The sequence below is a fragment of the Corticium candelabrum genome, chromosome 15, assembly GCF_963422355.1.
Source record: "Corticium candelabrum chromosome 15, ooCorCand1.1, whole genome shotgun sequence".
Classification (NCBI taxonomy): domain Eukaryota; kingdom Metazoa; phylum Porifera; class Homoscleromorpha; order Homosclerophorida; family Plakinidae; genus Corticium; species Corticium candelabrum.
The window spans coordinates 6,881,006-6,901,271 of record NC_085099.1 but is presented as its reverse complement, the minus strand read 5'-3'; the positions used below and the strand labels follow the sequence as shown (position 1 = coordinate 6,901,271).

The following is a 20,266-nucleotide window of genomic DNA, read 5'->3' as shown; positions in this document are numbered from 1 at the left end:
ATGCTGGTCGCCAGCCATAACGTAGACATAGTGCATCGTGAAACTCAGATTTTGTCAGAAGAAAACTATGCTCTTCTATAGGTAGAGCTGTCAGCCACACAGAAGCACCTTTCTCTTTGACTAAATCAACAGCATGTTTAAGATTTGTATTGAGGTTGGCAGAAATTTCCTCATCAGTGACATTGATGACAAGATTTTTCTGACGTTTGACTGAGGCTTTCAATACGCTTTGTTGTTGTGAAACCTCCTCAGTCATTTGATTTTGCTGCTGAAGAATGAGCTTGGTAAGAGGCTCTGTAACTTTCAAGGAGTAAGTAACTTTCAAGGAGTAAGCAAACTCTCTGTGTAGGGACAAAGGATCAATGATTCCAAGTCCACCTCGTCGAGTTGGAAGAGCAAATACTTTTCTCGTCGTTTCCCCAGGTGCGGATTGACCTGTTAATGCAGGAATTAGGTCTGAGTCGATTGCTTTAGTCAGTGGTTGCAGAAATTGGGCTAAGTTGCTGTTGGTCCTGGTCATATAGGTCCATTTACTGCTTACTCCATGAGTGAAAGCTGAGTAAGCTGCATGTGGCTGTGTCTTGGCGATGACAGAGAGATGTTCAATTTCCTTAGTCCAGTTTTCAACTTTGCTCTTGAGAAAATTGTCACAGAATTTCTTTGTTCCTAGAGCAGCTCCTTGGTATTTCCTACCTTCCTTAGCGATGTTGATATTTGTGTTTTCAAAGTGAGCTCTTGCTGCATCAATGTTTCCTTCTTTAAATATCAGCCATGACTTCTTTGCATTAGGCAGGTAGCCAAAGGAAGAGCCAAATGTGTTGAGTTTATTCCACCATTGTCTTAAAAAGTTAAGTTTCCCACCTGCTGCAGCGTCGTCAGCATACCAAACTTGTGTTGTCTCTTTTGTGCTAACATTTGTCAAAAGAGGAACTGTTGCAAGGGCATACATTGGCATAGCTAATGGATCACCTTGAGTCGTGCCTTCTTTAGATATTAGAACTTCACCTCCAACAAATAGGAAAGATGGTTGACGGTATGTGTTGGCGAGCAACGGTAACATGGCAGGACAGTTAACAGAAATATTCGCTAAAGCAACTACTGCCACTGCTACTGCTACTGCTACTGCTACTGCTACTGCTACTGCTACTGCTACTACTACTACTACTACTACTACTACTACTACTACTTGGAACCGTGTTGTATTTGAACAAATTGTACAACGTACATATGTCAATTATCTAACTAATGTAGCAGTTACTATACTAATTTAAAACAGAAAGTACTACTCTGGAAGAACTTTTAACTGACCATGCCGCTTTCAGCAGTAGCCAAGCTAATGTTCAAGTCTTGACCAAGTTCATGACAAGGTGGCTTGGATCGAGAACCTCGTAGGCACATGATTGAAGATCGTAGTAGAGCGAACCCAATTCGGCAACGTAACCAGTTGATGGTAAGATTGTATGTGGTGCCTGTTTTATTTGCCAGCAAGGAAGCAAGTCTCTTGACAAAAGTATTGGTAAGAGAACTGCAACCGCCAGTGCAAGAATAGACAATAGGTGTAAAAGACGAAAGTTCCACTTGTTGTATCCTGTGCTCGTACTTTCTCTTCTTTTCTTGTTCTTGGCGTTTATAACAAGAATTAATAGCAATGTCCCTGTAGGATGGAGCATTTGCATTGAAAATACGTACATCAAAAAAGGTAGTTTGAAAAGTTTTGCCCCAAAAGCCATTTGCTCGTATGTCTAGTCGAGCTTCATTGTCTGTTGTGGTACTTCGTCCAACAAAGCTTTCACCATTCAGGGATTGCAAAACCGGTTCAAGTTTAACGTCATTACAAACTTTTCCAAGAAGACCTCCAACAATGTCACGTATTTCGTTATGTCTCAATGACGGAAACCCGCCTGTGGGGCAAGTTAATGCATGATCCACGTTGAAGCTGCCGCCACAAGGGCACTTGTCAGGAAGGTATGCAGGTTTCCAGCCATAGCGTAGGCAAATGGAGTCACGAAATGCCGATTTGTGCAAGTAGTAGCCATGCTCTTCAACCGGGATGACTGTCAACCAAGAGGAAGCTCCCTTTTCTTTTGAGAGTAAAATCGCTCGCTTTAAGTGCTGAGGAAGTTGATTTTCAACAGTGGCAGCAGATGACATCAGTTGCTGTTGTTTGTGTTGTCGCGTGGTTAATTTGAGTTTTTCTTGGAGATGAGAGGTATCTTCAAGAGCAAAGTCTTGTTGAAGAATCTTCTTGACTAAAGGCGCCGTGATGGTTTGTGAATGGGAATATTCATATGCTAAATTCTCAGGATTGATAATACCTAGACCACCGAATCGAGCTGGCAAAGCGATAAGTTGTCTTTCAGTTGGATTGAGTTGTGCTCGATTGAGAAGAGCAGGAATAAGGTTTTCTTGAATGGCAGATTCTAGTGAACACAAAAGTGTGCCATCATCACGGTTGGTTCTCAGTGCATACGTCCAGCGACCCACAATGCCGTGGGTAAATGCAGCATATGCGGCGTGGGGTTGTGAGCGAGCTATGCGAGCCAAATCAGCGATTTCGTTTGTCCATTCAATAATCTTTTGCTGTAGGAAAGTTTTGCGGAAAGTTTCTGTACCAATAGCGGAACCTAGGTATTTGTGACCTTCTGAAGTGATGTTCACGGAAGTGTTGTTAAAGAGCTGCCTTGCTTTGTCAATTGCATCAGGTTTCACGATCAGCCAAGATTTCTTTCCATTTGGGAAGTAACCGTATTTGGGGCCTTTGTCACACAGCAAGTGCCACCAATCTCTCACTTTTTCTAATTTTCCTCCAGCAGCGGCATCATCAGCATACCATACCTGTCGATTTTCTGAAAGTTTTAGTTTAGTAATTAAAGGCACGGTAGCAAGGGCGTACATTACCATCGCCAAGGGGTCTCCTTGCGTGGTACCTTCTTGAGACCAGAGCATTTCCCCGCCAACAAAGAGACAAGAAGGTTTCCTGTAAGTGTTGACAAGGATGGGAAAAATAGAAGGACAGTTGATTGAAATGTTCTTCAAGGCAACCTGTCTGTTAAGACAATTGAAAGCATTTGTTGCGTCCACAAGCAAGATTGCCTCTGTGTCAGAGTCGTGGTAGATGGATTGCATTGCATGTACAGCTGCTTCACAGCCTGAACTCTGCCCCGCGCAAAGCTGCAAAGCTCCAGTGACAGCTAGTACATTAGATCGAACGATTTTGAGGATAGCTTTTCCCAGTATTCGCCGTATCACTTCACATATTCCAATTGGACGAATGCCAGGATTTTTGTCAAGTGGTATCAATCGGCAAGCTACTAAAGCTGTGATAGCATTTGGATCCACAAACGTTGTTGACAAACGTTTGGCAACAGCTGCAAGGGCAGTACACAACTCATTGGAGTAACTTTTGAAACTGGTGCAAAGACGTTTCCAGTTACTCGCATCTAATCCGGAAGGACCTGCCGCCCCAGATGATTTCAGAGCCATGGATCTAATGAGACTGCCATCTAATTGATCAAACAGAATAGAGTGAGGGACTGGGATTTGGTCAGCGGAATCCAATAACGCCTCTTGATGTAATGGAGACGCCTGTGGATGTTTCTCTTTTAGGACATCTCTAACCGTTGTCGGATCATTGTCTGATCTACTTTTAGTGAGTGATAGGACACCCGAAGCTCCTTGTTTGTTTATCAGACGATCAGCTGCTTTGATATTCCCGTTTTTTACTAGATTGGCAAACTTAAGCGCAGATACCTTTTCGGTGTCTGCACCTGAATGGCCTGCAATATGCTTGAATCTCTGCGTATGGCTAGTAAGTTGTTTCTGAATGGTGTTTCCTTCTCTCAAAAGATCAGAAATGTTGCCATCAAACCAAGCGTTTAAACGTCGAGACAAACAAGACTGTATTGCTTCTTTGTTTGCGTGTTTGTATGGTCGCTGAAGAAGAAGCTGTGGCATTAGCATTGAAGCTGTGAGGGCAATGCTTTCAAGAGAGGAAGAATCTGCAAATGCTTGAAATAGTCTGGTAAGCTCTGAAACAAACTTGTTGCCAGCTGTTCCAGAAGGAACACGAAATAAATTTTGCTTCCAGTGAACGACTTCAGAATAGGCATGATTCACCTGTAGTTGGAATTCAGTACCAGAAAGTGATCCCCAGGTAAAATTAGGAGGCGAGACCGGATTGTAACATGGAAATTGACCCAACTCTACTCCCATCGATGACATATCAGAGGAGGTTGTTGGGCAGTGATCATGGTTGGTCGTTTCATGCAAGCTTGAAGTGTCATTGGATGTTAATTTCATTTTCTGTGGTAGAGTGGAATGCATAAACGATGGTTGAGACAAATCATAGCTATCAAAGTGCAAGATTTCAGAATCATTGACGTGCCTTGAGCTGGCAGCAACTGAAGCGTAAGAGAGTGGATTGTCCAAGTTGCGGTTAATTGGAGAATCCATAATAGTAGGCGCCTTATTACCAGCTGAATTATGAGGATTCTCTGCCTGAGACGTAGTAGACACTGTTGATTTGGTTTGCACAGAGACAGATCCAGGAATGAGATGAAATGGTTTCACATGCTCATTTTTACAGCTTTCTCTAGGCTCTGTTTTCTCAGTCCCACGCACTTTCCAATTTACACAACGGTTGTGGTTGAGTGGATTGCAGTTGCTGCATCGCTTCCCTACTTTGACACAACGACAGTTCCTACAACTACCTGTATTGTTGCATAAACAGCATTTCTTCATGATTGGAGGAATATGGGACGCCAACAATACAAGAAAGATAATTCAGATTACACTCCGACTGACTTCACGCAGTTGACAGGAGACCGTTGACCGTTGATGTAGTAACTCCGTTGAAACAGGTTACAGTCAGCATACACTGTTGTTGAAAGAGTTGCACAAACACAATGTAGTTTCCTGTAATGCGTGGAGGTTATCTAGAACTCGAATCCCTTGCACAGAATTCAAATTCTCCCACCGTGATACCACATCCGGGACTACTACTACTACTACTACTACTACTTGGAACCGTGTTGTATTTGAACAAATTGTACAACGTACATATGTCAATTATCTAACTAATGTAGCAGTTACTATACTAATTTAAAACAGAAAGTACTACTCTGGAAGAACTTTTAACTGACCATGCCGTTTTCAGCAGTAGCCAAGCTAATGTTCAAGTCTTGACCAAGTTCATGACAAGGTGGCTTGGATCGAGAACCTCGTAGGCACATGATTGAAGATCGTAGTAGAGCGAACCCAATTCGGCAACGTAACCAGTTGATGGTAAGATTGTATGTGGTGCCTGTTTTATTTGCCAGCAAGGAAGCAAGTCTCTTGACAAAAGTATTGGTAAGAGAACTGCAACCGCCAGTGCAAGAATAGACAATAGGTGTAAAAGACGAAAGTTCCACTTGTTGTATCCTGTGGTCGTACTTTCTCTTCTTTTCTTGTTCTTGGCGTTTATAACAAGAATTAATAGCAATGTCCCTGTAGGATGGAGCATTTGCATTGAAAATACGTACATCAAAAAAGGTAGTTTGAAAAGTTTTGCCCCAAAAGCCATTTGCTCGTATGTCTAGTCGAGCTTCATTGTCTGTTGTGGTACTTCGTCCAACAAAGCTTTCACCATTCAGGGATTGCAAAACCGGTTCAAGTTTAACGTCATTACAAACTTTTCCAAGAAGACCTCCAACAATGTCACGTATTTCGTTATGTCTCAATGACGGAAACCCGCCTGTGGGGCAAGTTAATGCATGATCCACGTTGAAGCTGCCGCCACAAGGGCACTTGTCAGGAAGGTATGCAGGTTTCCAGCCATAGCGTAGGCAAATGGAGTCACGAAATGCCGATTTGTGCAAGTAGTAGCCATGCTCTTCAACCGGGATGACTGTCAACCAAGAGGAAGCTCCCTTTTCTTTTGAGAGTAAAATCGCTCGCTTTAAGTGCTGAGGAAGTTGATTTTCAACAGTGGCAGCAGATGACATCAGTTGCTGTTGTTTGTGTTGTCGCGTGGTTAATTTGAGTTTTTCTTGGAGATGAGAGGTATCTTCAAGAGCAAAGTCTTGTTGAAGAATCTTCTTGACTAAAGGCGCCGTGCTACTACTACTACTACTACTACTACTACTGATGAGTAGATGTTGACTATAGCTTATCTTGATAGTTTAGGCATAATAACGTAAGGTAGTAACTGTCTCTTAGTGGTAACCATCTTTAGTTGTTTGTTTTGCTGCGTGGGTGCTATCTGTCAGCTGCTAATATTTGGTGTTTTGGCTTTTTGAAATATACTACTACTACTACTACTACTACTACTGAGAAGATATGGTGTATTTGAAACAATAGCAGACTACGTATACACAAACGGCAACCTACAGCGAATGGCAATAAACTATTACTACTACTAAACAATTACTGTCATATACAATAGTACAACTTTTACTACTACTATGTCATGTACAGTAAAGTCACTAAGCTGAGGAGGCCAGGTGCCCCTCAGACGTAGCCAGGAGAATATTGTTTTCCGGCCTGACGTAGCGTTTGCACCTGCTGCCCCTGATGCACATTATGGAAGCTCTTAGGAGTGCGAACCCGAGTCGACATCTTAGCCAGTTGATCACGCTACCGTATGGAGTGTCCTTTTTCTCAGATATCATTGAGGCCAGCTTTTTGGTAAATGACGTTGTAAGCTTGCTCATGCCACCAGTGCAAGAAAGGATAATAGGTGTAAAGGAAGCATTTTCTACTTTTCTCAGTCTTTCTTCATATTTCCTTTTCTTCTCTTGTTCCTGTTTTCTATAGCATGATGCAACTTCAAAACATGTGTACGAGGTGGCATTGGGGTTAAACACCCGGACATCAAACTACTACTACTACTACTACTACTACTACTGAGAGAACTGGTGTATTTGAACAATCAAACGGCATCTGCTAACACACTACTACTACTACTACTTGAATAAACTACTACTACTACTACTACTAATAATAATAAAATCTCTACTACTTTTTTCAAAATACTACTACTGTATGTAAAAGCTTCCTCTATAGCAACAAGTTTCTAGGTTGTAACAACTTTGAGATAAACAGTCTTCTATAATCTACTTTCTGCTGCTTCCAGCAGAATGTTGAAGTCCCTTGAGGTTCTGTGAAGCTTGGACCTGCATCCTCGCAAACACATCACACAGGCCCGAAGGAGTGCAAATGACAGTCGACATCTCAGCCAGTTGATAGTTGTGCTGTACTCGGTGTGGTGCTTTTCCGATAAAAGTGAGGCTAGTCTTTTCAAGAAAATAGACGTCAGTTTACTGCATCCTCCAGTGCATGCTAAAATGATTGGCGTGAACGATGAAAGCTCCACGTTATTAATTCGTTCCTCGTATCGCCTTTTCTTCTCTTGTTCCTGCCGTTTATATAATGACGGGATCTGCACTGATTTGTAGGATGAGGCATTAGGGTTGAAGACCCTGACGTCAAAGAAAGTTCGTTGGAAGTGCCCACCCCAAAATCCACTGACAGCAATATCAAGTCTGGCATTTTCGTCAGAGGTAGTACAGCGTTTTTGAAACACCTCGCCGTTGAGAGGTTGCAGAACGGGCTCTTTGTGTACATCGTGGCAAACCTCTGTCAACAAGTTGGTAAATAAATCGCGGACCTCGTTATGGCGGATGCTGGGGTATCCTCCTGTTGGACATGACAGAGAGTGATCTACTGAGAATTTAGATCCACATGGACATATGTCTGGGAGGTTGGACGGGTGCCAACCGTATCTGAGGCACAGGGCATCCCGAAACGCAGATTTGTGCAAAGTGAATCCGTGTTGCTCTAGTGGGATTGCGGTCAGCCAGCAGGAGGCACCCTTCTCACAGGCCAATTCAACTAAACGTTTCAATTCCACAGATAGATCATTGACAGTGATTTCAGAATGAGACTTTTGTGCTAGATGTTTTTGCTGGCGAATGCTAGCTTTCATAGAATTCTGCTTGGTAGGAACGTTATCCAGGTTTGTTTCTTGTTGCACAATTCGGTTGACCAGTGGCGCACAAATTAACTTTGAGTATTCCAGCTCACAAGTCAACGAACGTGGATCTACAATTCCAAGGCCGCCTAGTCGAGGTGGTAATGCAAAAAGCCTTCTCATCTTGTCTCCTGGAGTACTTCTATTGGTTATGGCGGGAATCAGTTTGGATCGTAACGCCTCCTCCAGAGGATTAAGGTACTACTACTACTACTACTACTACTACTACTACTACATACAGGGACGAGGTTTTGATGTTCGTTGTGGGAGGCGAGATAATCAGATCAGCTGAAGGAACAACACAGGGTGATCCGCTGGCGATGTCCATGTACGCGATTGGCATCCTGCCGCTCATCACTCAACTTCAATGTGAAACCAAGCAAGTCTGGTATGCTGATGATGCAACAGGTGCAGGGTGCATTAGAGGTGTGAGGCAGTGGTGGAATGACATTGTCAAAGTCGGCCCCAAGTTCGGATATCACGCAAACGCTGTTAAAACTTGGTTGATAGTAAAGCAGAACAAATTGGAAGATGCCCGCTCTGCATTTGCTGATACGGCAGTACAAATCACAACATCAGGTAAACGACATCTAGGTGCTGCTTTAGGGCACCCTTCGTTTGTTCGTGAATACGTTGACAGTAAAGTCAATGAGTGGGTTCGTCAAGTGGAAAAACTATCAACCATTGCTGTAACTCATCCTCATGTCGCATACTCAGCTTTTACTCAAGGTTTGGCCCATCGCTGGTCCTATCTCTTGAGAACTGTTCCATCTATATCTGAAATGCTCAAGCCGTTAGAAGAAGTCATCCACCAACGATTTTTGCCTAGACTGACTGGTCAACCAGTGTGCTGTGCAGACATGAGAGACCTCTTGTCATTACCTTGCAATCTCGGTGGGTTGAACATTTCTGATCCGTCGAAGACTGCTGAATCACTATTTGCAGCTTCCGAGCACATCACTGCGCCTTTGGCTGCTCTTATTGTCGAACAAGAGAACGCCATCACAGTGTCTCCATTGGAAACAAAAAGAAGAAAATCTGAGATCAAGGCCAAGACACAAGCTTTCCACAATGAGACCTTGGAGAAGTTGCAAACAAATGCATCACCGCAAATAAAAGGGAGCTTGGAAGTCCTATCCGAAAAGGGAGTATCGAGCTGGCTTACCGTGCAGCCTATTGAAGAGCATGGTTTCCATCTTGCCAAGAACGATTTTCGTGATGCTCTGTGCTTAAGATATGGCTGGCCTTTATCAGATTTGCCCTCGAAATGTGAATGCGGCCTCAGTTTTAACGTCGACCATGTCATGATATGCCAGAAAGGCGGCTTTCCCACGCTAAGGCACAACGAGATCCGGAACATCACAGCTGATCTTCTAAGGGAGGTTTCTACAGATGTTACAATCGAACCTGTACTTCGTCCCTTGGATGGAGAACAGTTTGCGCATCGCACTGCCATCACAGATGATAACGCTAGGGTCGACATTTCTGCTAGAGGAGTGTGGAGGCATGGAGAACGGGCATTTTTTGATGTGAGGGTTTTCTACCCAAACGCTGCTTCCAACCGCAAACACTCTTCACTCAAATCCGCCTATGTGAGTCACGAGAATGAGAAGAAACGCGCTTACGGTGAGAGAATTCGGGAAGTTGAGCATGGGTCTTTCACTCCATTAGTGTTTACGTCATACGGAAGCACAGGCCCAGAGGCAACAACCTTCTATAAGCGAGTGGCAAGTCTGCATGCAGCCAAGTCAGGAGAGCAGTACAGTAGAATTATGCAATTAATTCGCTGTAGATTGAGTTTTGCCCTACTTCGCTCGAGTATACTGTGTATCCGTGGAACAAGATCCTCTACGTATAGACCTATCAAAGTGGACCTGCTGGGACTCATTGAAAGCGAGGCCCACCTAGATGAGTAGGTGGTGACTATAGCTTGTGATAATAGTTAAGCATACAATGTAATGACGTAAAGTAGTAACTGACTTTTAATTGTTTGTTTTGCTGCGTGCGTATATCTGTCACTTATAGTGTTGTATACTACTACTACTACTACTACTACTACTACTACTACTACTACTACTACTACAGCAAAGTTAAGGAATGGGTTTCACAAATTGACAAACTGTCTGATATCGCCATCACACATCCTCATGCAGCATATTCTGCTTCCACCCAAGGTTTAGTGCATAGATGGTCATATATCATGAGAACTGTTCCAAACATTTCTGATATGTTGGAGCCTCTAGAAGAGGCCATTTGCCAGCGATTTCTGCCATCCCTAACAGATCAAACTGCCTGTGGTGCAGATATGAGAAACCTGCTCTCTTTGCCTTGTAATGTTGGAGGATTGAACATTCCCAATCCTTCAAGCATTGCCAATTTTCATTTTGAAGCTTCCAAACATATCACAGCTTCACTAGCCGCACTCATCATTGCACAAGAGCAAAACTACGATTTATCTACTATCGAGACAAAACGAAGAAAGGCTGAAATGAAAAAAGAAAGAAGCTACTCAGAAAGAAATGATGTAAACGTCACAAACAAGTGGATCAACACCAATAAAGAGATGTATTGAACTAGCTTCAGAAAAAGGAGCATCGAGCTGGTTGACTGTGCATCCCATTGAAGAACACGGATTTCATTTATCAAAGAATGATTTTCGAGATGCATTATATGCCTGAGATACAGTCGGCCTTTAACTGATATGCCTTTGAGATGTGAATGTGGTCTTGATTTCACCATTGATCATGCCATGATTTGCAAAAAAGGAGGCTTTCCTATACTCAGGCACAATGAAATCCGCAACCTAGCTGCTGATCTTCTGAAAGAAGTATGTCATGATGTGGCAGTTGAACCACTACTTCGACCACTGGATGGAGAACATTTTGATCAACACACCGCTAACACCAGTGACTATGCTAGAGCAGACATCTCTGCAAGAGGAGTGTGGAGGCGAGGAGAGAGCATTTTTCGATATCCGGGTATTTTATCCGAACGCCAAGTCCTATCGCCACCACTCTTCTCTTACATCAGCTATGAAATACATGAAAGTGAAAAAAGCGGGAATATGGTCAAAGAGTACGAGAAGTTGAGCATGGTTCCTTCACCCCACTCGTCGTCACATCTACAGGTGGTACAGGTCCTGAAGCAACACATTCTATAAAAGAATTGCCAGTCTACTAACGACAATGACGAATGAACATTATAGTACAGTGATGCAGCTGATCCAATGTCGCATTAGCTTTGCATTGCTCCGATTAGCAATTATGTGCATTCGCGGCACAAGATCTTGTACTTACCATCCCATTGACGTAGGCACTGTCAGACTGATAACCAGTGAGGCTCACCTCACTGAGTAGACAATGTTTTTAATTTTATTGTTTAGTAATTAACTGTTAGTTATTGTTATGTAGTAAGTAGTTAAATTAGCAAAAACTTTTGTTATGTGCTCAGATTTCTGTTAATGTTGCGGTTTATGTCATAGTGTTTAGTAGCAGCAGCAGCGCTGCTGCCCGCCGCCGCCGCCGCCGCCGCCGCCGCCGCCGCTGCTGCTACTACTACTACTATTTCAACATCAGCACGAGGCCACGAGCACGTCGGGCGATTGTGTTACAACTAGAAAGACATGTTCGATCCTGACGAAGTCATGGACTGGGTCACAGAAGGTGGTCATGAACACGTCGTGCGCCTATGCCACGAACTGGGAGCCACCGATCTCAACCGAGCAATCCTCTGGGCCGCAAGTGGTGGTTTCGAGAACGTCATGCGTCTGTGTCGCGATTGGGGTGTCACCGAGTTCGATCTGCCCATGGCTTGGGCCACAAACAGCGGGCACGAACACATCGTGCGACTCTGTCATCAATGGAGCGCCACCAACTTCGACATGTCTATGAGATGGGCCGCAAGCGGCAGTCACGAATCTATAGCGCGTCTGTGTCGTGATTGGGGGGGGGGGCACCGACTTCGATGAGGCTATGGCCTGGGCCGCAGAGGAGGTGGGGGTAACGAGAATTTCGTGCGTTTTATGTCACGAATCGGGTGCCACAGGCGTTGACAACGCTATGATATGTGCCGCAGACAAGGGCCACGAATCCATCGTGCGGCTGTGTCGTAAATTGGGCGCTGTCGATATTGACGCTACCATGGCGCAGGCCGCTGGAAAGGCTACATCGTAATTCTATGCCTTGAATGGGATGCCTCAGACCTTGAATGGGCCATAGCATGTGCGAGGGATAAAGGCTACGAAGACATTGTACGCTTATGTCGTCGATGGTCATCTCTATCTAAAAAAAGACCTACCGTTACCATCAGCTCTACCACAACCTCTACATAGCGGATAATTTCTTTTATGTCTTGGTTTCGGAAATATGGGCAATGGCTTGCACCAAGGCTCATCCTATGGTTCGTCCTTCACGGTCTCCTCTTCGGCCATGTCCTCGCAGGGAAGTGTCAGAACACACAACGCCGAGACGAGCGCCTTGTTCCCGATAGACCCTAGGGTGTGTAGTTATAAGAGACGGCTGAGCTCTTTGATTGGTGGGTTCAAGACGTTCAATGGCTTTTCAAGAGCCACCGAACTGAGGAGCCCCTCCTCGTGCAAACGCAACAGATGTTTGAGATTCTCCATATGCAAAAGATAAAAAATGTTGCGCCCTATTAGGGAAATGAATTCTATATGATATTAAGATGTTGTGCACTTGCAAAGCAGACGATTGGTACGGCATTGGCATCTGCCGCAAACCCGGTGAGGTTATTTGGTGTCCCGATTGTGAAACTTGAGCGGTCTGGCCATTGCAACGGAGTGGTACTGTGGCTTCACCCATGACTCTAATACGCTCTCCTGCATAAGTAGAGAGATGCTGCTTTGAAGGCTCCAATTTGACATGGGGGAGACGCTCCTTCCAGGCGGTCTCAGAGATAAGAGATACCGCAGCACCTGTATCTATTCCATTTCAATATCCACACCTGCAATTGTGCTGACATCATTAGTCATCCATCTCTACTATCTCGGCGAATTGTAAAAAGCTGAAGATCTTCCTTGCCAGTATCACTGTGGGCGTTACTGGATTCCACGTACTTGGTCACGTTTGGTTTTTGCGGTGCGCGCCAAGCTGGACTAAAATATATATTTGTGGCATTTGTGGCATGAAGCGTCCTTCCACTTGCAATCTTGTGGAAGATGACCACTCTTAATGCAGCGGTAACATGGGTCGCTCTTGCCTGCACTGCCACCTGCATTACGTTTGCCGTTCATTCCATTGCGGGCGGACTTGCTTCCAATTCCGCGTGCCAAAACGTGTGAGTAGCTTTGCCCCATTGTGAGTTTCCCCACCCCTTTTCAGTCAAAACATCGCGCATCTGGGTAGATTGGCGTGTCGCCGCTTCCATACTCTGGGCGATGGCACTCGCTCTTGTCAACGTGAGTTGGTCTTCCGTGAGGAGCTTCTTCGACTGTTGCTGTCACGTAGACCGCAAACGAAGAGGTCGCGCAGCGCGTCATCTAAAAAGGCGCCGATCTCACAGTGTGGCGACAACTTCAGTAACACCGCCAAAAACTCTACAACGTTCTCTCCCTCACGCTGACTGCATTGATAAAACTCAACTATAACGCTCCGCAATGACAAGCAGTTTTGGCGAAGAAAAGTGTGCTTTTTTAGGCAGCAAGAAGATCCTCCAATTCAAGTGTCGCGAGAACTTGCGTATGCACCAGTGCACCAGCGTAGCGTGGTTCTCAAGTTTGGGAAGCTAATAAATTAGACCGCAAACCGCTCCCATTTCTCACATGCAAAAGCCACGCTCATTTTCTAATTTTCTAAATTTTTAGCTCGCAGTTTGTAGACATCTAAGTAAATTAGTATCAATTTCAGGTTACGAATAAACTGCGGGACAGAGTGCCGTCAGTGTGCGTCTAAAGAAGTGGAAACACTGTTACAGTCCTTGCGAAAAAGGTTTTCATGGCTCGCTGCGTCGTCAAGTTAAATGGCATCTCGATGACAATAGAATCTAGAAGACCAATGCAGTGCAAACAGCGTTGACCAATTTTAGCAATAGCGGAGCCGCAAGAGATTCCATTCTCCAATCAATCGGGTTGTCGACCTTAGCTAGACGTACTTGAAAAATAATTGATGGATAAGCTTCTGCATGCCTTTGATGCGGTCTTATCTGATTCTGCCATTGCCGGATAACGTAGTAGACTCCTCAAATAAGTGAAGATCATGAGCACTTTACGTGTCCACGACTTCTCGGCACTGGTTTTATCACACTGAAATGATGATGTGTATTGTCAAAGAGATATAGTCAATTAATGAACGTCGTCGATCGTCAACGTACTATTCAGAGATTAATAAAGCGGACTGTCACCTAGCTAGTTCTGCTTTCAACGGAGTGACACATTCAAACTGTTTGGGGGGCTATAGCCTCCCCCCCCCCCCCCCCCGACGCTACGCCAGTGATGTACGAAGTAATTCGTACGTCGAGCTGCCGATGAGAGATAGAAAAATTGCGGCTCGCCACTCCTTCTCATTGGTCTTGATGCCATTAGCAAGAAAGAATACTGGTAGACAGTGTAGTCGTTCAGACCATGACTCCTACGTTGTACGTCCTCGTCGCAGTGCTATGTTGAGGGAAACTCGTACAAAAGTTAGGGTGATACTAAGACCTATTACAATCTACCAACTAGACAAAACAGTGCGATACCCGCTACCAGGAGCATGCATGCAGAATTCCTCATTACCCTAGACGGCTTTCCTAGAGTTTGCTTGAGTATTTGCGTAGCTTTGTTCTTTTGATATCCGAAAAGAAACGTTCAGCGGCGTGTGCAATAGAGGACGTTCCTATTTTTAAACAACCGATTGTAATTTTTATCTTCTACCAATCAGCGACAAAAGAAAGCGAGCTGACCGAGTGTGAAAATAGGAACGTCCTTTGCAGCACACGCTAAGCGCTAGACGGTGCGCTGAACGTTTCTCTTCGGATTTAGAACAAGGATAAACAAATACGCGTTCTCTACGTACTAGGCCGTAGTAATGAGGAGTAGAAAGTCTGACTGAAAAACAGCTAGCTCGCGATCTACCGACACCATTACTCTAGAGAGGAAGCACTAACGGCAAGAAGGTAGATTTTCATAATATCTTCGCATTCACTTTCGGCATTCTCAATGTATCGTATCAGTCCTCCGTAAACGCGTTGATTCGTTCGCAGTCGACTAGGAAGCGAAGAGCGGGCGCGCGGGCGTTGCATGCACAGCACACAATTCGCTCGTTCTAGTTTACGAAAGCAAAGACAACAGAGCAACATAGACCGATCGATTTGTCTTTGTAAGATCTACTCGCACAAGTTAAGTTGGATTTCCCCTAAAATAGAAAACAAAATAGCGAACTCTACACTAGCTTCTATTGGTGCTTGACTGGCTTGAAGAAATAGGGTCGAAACTTTCACATACAAGTACTCTCTAGAGACGCTTCAGATGTACCTACCCATGCTCGAACATTTCTAAGCTTGTTTCTGTGTTAGGAGGTCTTCTAACTCTTCTGACTGACTGCATGACACCTTCAGCTCTTCCGAAACTTTAGCAGAAGTGTTCGAACTCGATATTGCATGGAGAAGTTATGAACTATACGTGTAGAAGGTGCCGGAGGCGCAACACACTGCTAGACCATGCTCTGGCGTTTCAAATGCCCGCATAACCTAGCTGTTATGCTCAATGCTACAGTACCGCTCCAAACTCTAGAGAACGGAATTCTAAACAGCCTAATTCGAGCGCAGATAGGTACGTCTATGTGCGTAAGACACGCAAGATAATTATTGTTTTCAACATATTGATACTTGATCTTCTGTGACAAATAACTACTATCTGGCTTAACTTAACTCCAATCTTCAACTGTTTCATAATCATCATAATCTGCATTACCAAAATCTGCAATTACAGTCACTTTCATATTTCTTATGAGCATGTTTTCAAAAAAAAAGAAAACCTTCATAGTATCCCTGATGGTGATTAACATCATTTATAGTGGCAGTTGACACGTCAGCTTCTTCATCGTCATACTCTTCATCAACAATGTCTTCAGTGGCATACTCCACAGGGCCACTCTCAATCACTATAACACTGTCTGCAACTGTTGCACCTTGCGCCTTTTGAACCGTTCCATCAGCACGCAACGTCTTCTTCTTTGCAGGAGGTTCCTGGTAACCAAGTATTATATTTCATCCAAACAACAGATTAACTAACACTAGCTATAATGAACAACTGCATATACCTGGCTACTTTCAGGCAACTGTAAATGGCTCTTCAACAAACTGTTTCCACATTCATCTCCACTAAACATATACCCACTTTACGCAACCAAAAACGGAAGGAAAAGGCAAATTTTACAATTGAACTGATTCAGACAGTGGTAGTTCATGCGTGGAAACCTCAGAGCAGGCCCGCGCTAAAGAATTGAGATCACGAAGTACTTCATAATTTATTTTACTCGATATTCTCTTCTCCTGGAGCATCCTTTCGATAGCCTCGCCGGCAGTTTTACAAGGCTGTGTTGCCACTTTGGGTTTCCGGCGCCGAGTCTGACAAAGAACCTATAATGAGTATCAGACACAACTAACTAAATGTTCATACTTTCTTAGCTGGTTTGTCCTTGTTCTTAAGTTTCTCCTGCTCCTCTTGTTCTTTTTTAGCTACAGACAAACATATGAAATCTACTCCAATAGAATCAACCCTACTTGTTGAGAATAGCTAACTACCTTGCTGCTGCTCCAAGTATATCTTATTCTCTTCCATCCACAGTTTTGTCTTGACTGTCACTTCTTCTTCTGACAGCAAGAACTAGACAACCAACTTCTCAGCTAGCACAGAATAGTCTCAACAATTTTTTGTAACCTTGTTAAGTTCAGCATCATCCAAATCATCCCAAACATCACTTTCGTCCTCCACTAGCATCGATTCAGTGGGCTCACTATCTGCCAGAGAGTCCACCACTCCTGGAACCTCCGTTATCTCATTGCCCAAAGCAGCTGCAACAACATCATAGCCACCAGCTGCTCTCACTGCTAGTATGCCTCTCCTGGCAGTATTTTTGAGAGTAGACTCTACATCATCCGACCTGATGGTATCATCTGTGTGACTGTGATCGTCAACATCCACTTCAGGAGCAAATGATACTTGTTTGCTAGTTGTGATACCGATGCTATGAGATTTGGTTATTGCATCCTCATTTGAAATGTCACTCTCAGTAAGGTGGGGTTCACTGATTGCTGTATTTGAGACCACAAACCTCCATTTATTAATCAATATCACACGACAGATATAATATTACCAGCATCTGCTTCCAGAAGTCTACTAATCTTACTTTCCATGTCTTCCATTTGCACTAAAATATAAGAACACGTGATCACATGACACTGTACAACCCACCTGTTTAACAATTTTTTGTTGGGTAACCTAGCCAGTCGTTGAGAGTACTAGAATTTTTAAAAACTTTAGATGTAGAGATTGTATAAAAAGTATAGTAGAAATAAGATCTAGATACTACCCAAACCCAGACATCATTATTGAATTCCTCCAACCAAGTTTTTAGGAGTGTGAAAGCACAACCTACTTGATCCCTTAAAACAAAGATTCTATTGCCTAACGGAAATACACATTTCCTAAATCCTACTAGACTATACATGTATAGTAACTTATTTCAAGCATGTGGATCTTAGGTATACAGTACGTGTACTTGCTATGCAGCATGTGTTTGTATATAGGTTTCAGTGACTCATCATATTTCAACTACAATAATAGCAAATAAAGCTGTGTTCTACTCGCTTCAGAGCTGCAAGTGTATGTGCATGTAGTTGCGTGTGTGTGTGTGTGTGTGTGTGTGTGTGTGTGTGTGTGTGTGTGTGTGTGTGTGTGTGTGTGTGTGTGTGTGTGTGTGTGTGTGTGTGTGTGTGTGTGTGACGAGTACCACCATGGATCCCATTGACAGGCATACCTCTACACCGCCAAGAATGAAGAAATATGTAGACCTATATTTAGCAGAGAACAATCTACCCAAACTACAAGACACACTGTTGAAACAAATATGTAGACCTATATATAGCGGAGAACAAGCCACGCAACCAGACATTGCAAAGCCTATACAGGATACATTCGCTGCTTTCAAGAAACCTCTAGCACACCACCTTCTCGTAAAGAAGGCCTATGGAAAGACTCGGATATATCCAAGGTGAACTAACTCCAAGGACACCAAGGACGTCAACATGCACAATAAGACACATCAGGATGCAGTGGCTTGCCAGAAGTACGCTCTAAATTTGCATGAGTGCCATTGAAGTATGCTGCGGTACTTGCTGTTGTGCCTGGATAGCAACCCCTAATGTAGGTAGATCGGTTCCAAACAAGCTTAGCAACAAGACTTGGCAATGGCATAGACTTTGCAATGGCAGTCTACACTCGCCATGTCACGATGCCTTCATAGGCAATAGGAGCTTTTGATTGAGTAAGAGGTGCCACCCACAATCTCACTCACGACCTGATGACAGCACCACTGTTGGTCCACGACTGCTTATATGCACTTGGGTACACCCACCCACCCACCCACCCACACACACACACACACACACACACACACACACTCACACACACACCACCCCTAACTACCCCACACCCCCAATCGGTATACAGTGAGAAACAAATTGTGCAACAAATTCGTTTCCCAATTCGAAGCGACAGAAGTCCAGGCTCCCATGGGCACAAAACTATGCGAATATGTGGACTGCCCCAACGAACATCTACACAAAACCTTTCTACATCCAAACGTCCTAGCACGAGACTGCACATGTATAGAGGTCTCGTTGTATGCCGGTCGTGGCAGCAAGCTTTCCAACACAACCACAGAACGACTCGTAGGACAAACACCAGCATTGGTATCGTCGAACAACCCTGAACTCTTTGTGGTACAACCTCCCACCCAACAATGGAAAAACTTTGATTCCCATCTACATTGATGTCTCGTTCTAGCCAGTCGCCCAACAGGCCAAATCTTGGTGGATCAGTACGCACACACCACGACAGGTAGAGTAGGGGTGCATGTTGTGCCGCCCACACAGATGGTCGACAATGACAAGAAGTGGGAACACGCCCTGACTTTGGATTTCGTCAATGTCTCCTTTTCCGTATAGACATCCTAGCCATCGACAAAAACAACATCCAGATTACGCCTCTTCACTGCTACACCAACGAAGCCAATGCCCAGATGATCACATATCTCAAGATGTGGATATTAGGTATGCAGTACGTGTACTTGCAGAATATGGAAAGAAGCTATGCAGCATGTGTTTGTATATAGGTTTCAGTGACTCATTATATTTCAGCTGCAATAATAGTAAATGAAGCTGTGTTCTACTCGCTTCAGAGCTATGAGTGTATGTGCATGTAGTTGCATGTGTGTGTGTGTGTGTGTGTGTGTGTGTGTGTGTGTGTGTGTGTGTGTGTGTGTGTGTGTGTGTGTGTGTGTGTGTGTGTGTGTGTGTGTGTGTGTGTGTGTGTGACGAGTACCACCATGGATCCCATCATCAGACATACCCTACACCGCCAAGAATGAAGAAATGTAAACCTATATTTAGCGGAGAACGATCTACGCAAACTACAAGACACAATGTCTATCCAGTCAGGCAAGAACAAAACAAATATGTAGACCTATATATAGTGGAAATCAAGCCACGCAGACATTGCCATGGCTATCCAACCAACCCAGAAACGGAAAAATATGTAGACCTATATATAGCGGAGAACAAGCCACGCAACCAGACATTGCAATGTCTATACAGGATACATTTGCTGCTATCAAGAAACCTCTAAGCACACCACCTTCTCGTAGAGAAGGCCTATGGGAACACTCGGATATATCCAAGGTGAACTACCTCCAAGGACACCAAAGACGTCAACATGCACAATAAGACACATCAGGATGCAGTGGCTTGCCAGAAGTACGCTCTAAATTTACATGACTGCCATTGAAGTATGCCGCAGTACTTGCTGTTTTGCCTGGATAGCAACCCCTAATATAGGTAGATCGGTTCCAAACAAGCTTAGCAACAAGACTTGGTAATGGCATAGACTTTGCAATGGCAGTCTACACTCGCCATGTCACGATGCCTTCATAGGCAATATGAGCTTTTGATTGAGTAAGAGGTGCCACTCACAATCTCACTCACGCCCTGATGACAGCACCACTGTTGGTCCACGACTGCTTATATGCACTTTGGTACACC

The 20,266-nt window shown here is 44.1% G+C and overlaps 4 protein-coding genes across 5 annotated transcripts; 1 reads left to right on the top strand and 3 right to left on the bottom strand.

The window, feature by feature from the left end:
* Positions 1-1,172: 1,172 nt before the first annotated feature.
* LOC134191589 (uncharacterized) lies at positions 1,173-4,740 on the bottom strand. Its single transcript, XM_062660211.1, has one exon. The coding sequence runs from the start codon at positions 4,738-4,740 to the stop codon at positions 1,300-1,302; it is 3,441 nt and encodes a 1,146-aa protein (XP_062516195.1). The 3' UTR covers positions 1,173-1,299.
* A 2,482-nt stretch (positions 4,741-7,222) lies between these two features.
* LOC134191588 (uncharacterized) lies at positions 7,223-8,339 on the bottom strand (the record flags this gene model as incomplete). The annotated part of the gene is made up of 2 exons (XM_062660209.1): positions 8,313-8,339; positions 7,223-8,212 (listed from the first exon to the last, which is right to left on the bottom strand). Coding segments are annotated over exons 1-2 (1,017 nt in total), but the record flags the coding sequence as incomplete, so codon positions are not given.
* Positions 8,338-9,927, top strand: LOC134191587 (uncharacterized). Its single transcript, XM_062660208.1, has one exon. It carries the CDS (start codon positions 8,338-8,340, stop codon positions 9,925-9,927), a length of 1,590 nt encoding a protein of 529 aa, XP_062516192.1.
* Positions 9,928-15,646: 5,719 nt separating this feature from the next.
* On the bottom strand, positions 15,647-17,857 carry LOC134191014 (transcription factor IIIB 90 kDa subunit-like). 2 transcript variants are annotated; one of them, XM_062659569.1, is made up of 8 exons: positions 17,323-17,857; positions 16,887-17,260; positions 16,751-16,832; positions 16,626-16,684; positions 16,383-16,573; positions 16,267-16,327; positions 15,982-16,192; positions 15,647-15,908 (listed from the first exon to the last, which is right to left on the bottom strand). In XM_062659569.1, the coding sequence occupies exons 1-8, from the start codon at positions 17,369-17,371 to the stop codon at positions 15,871-15,873; spliced, it is 1,065 nt and encodes a 354-aa protein (XP_062515553.1). In that variant the 5' UTR covers positions 17,372-17,857; the 3' UTR covers positions 15,647-15,870. The 2 variants fall into 2 exon arrangements, with proteins under 2 accessions (XP_062515553.1, XP_062515552.1); XM_062659568.1 differs by having other exon boundaries at positions 15,649-15,923; positions 17,323-17,853.
* Positions 17,858-20,266: the final 2,409 nt, after the last annotated feature.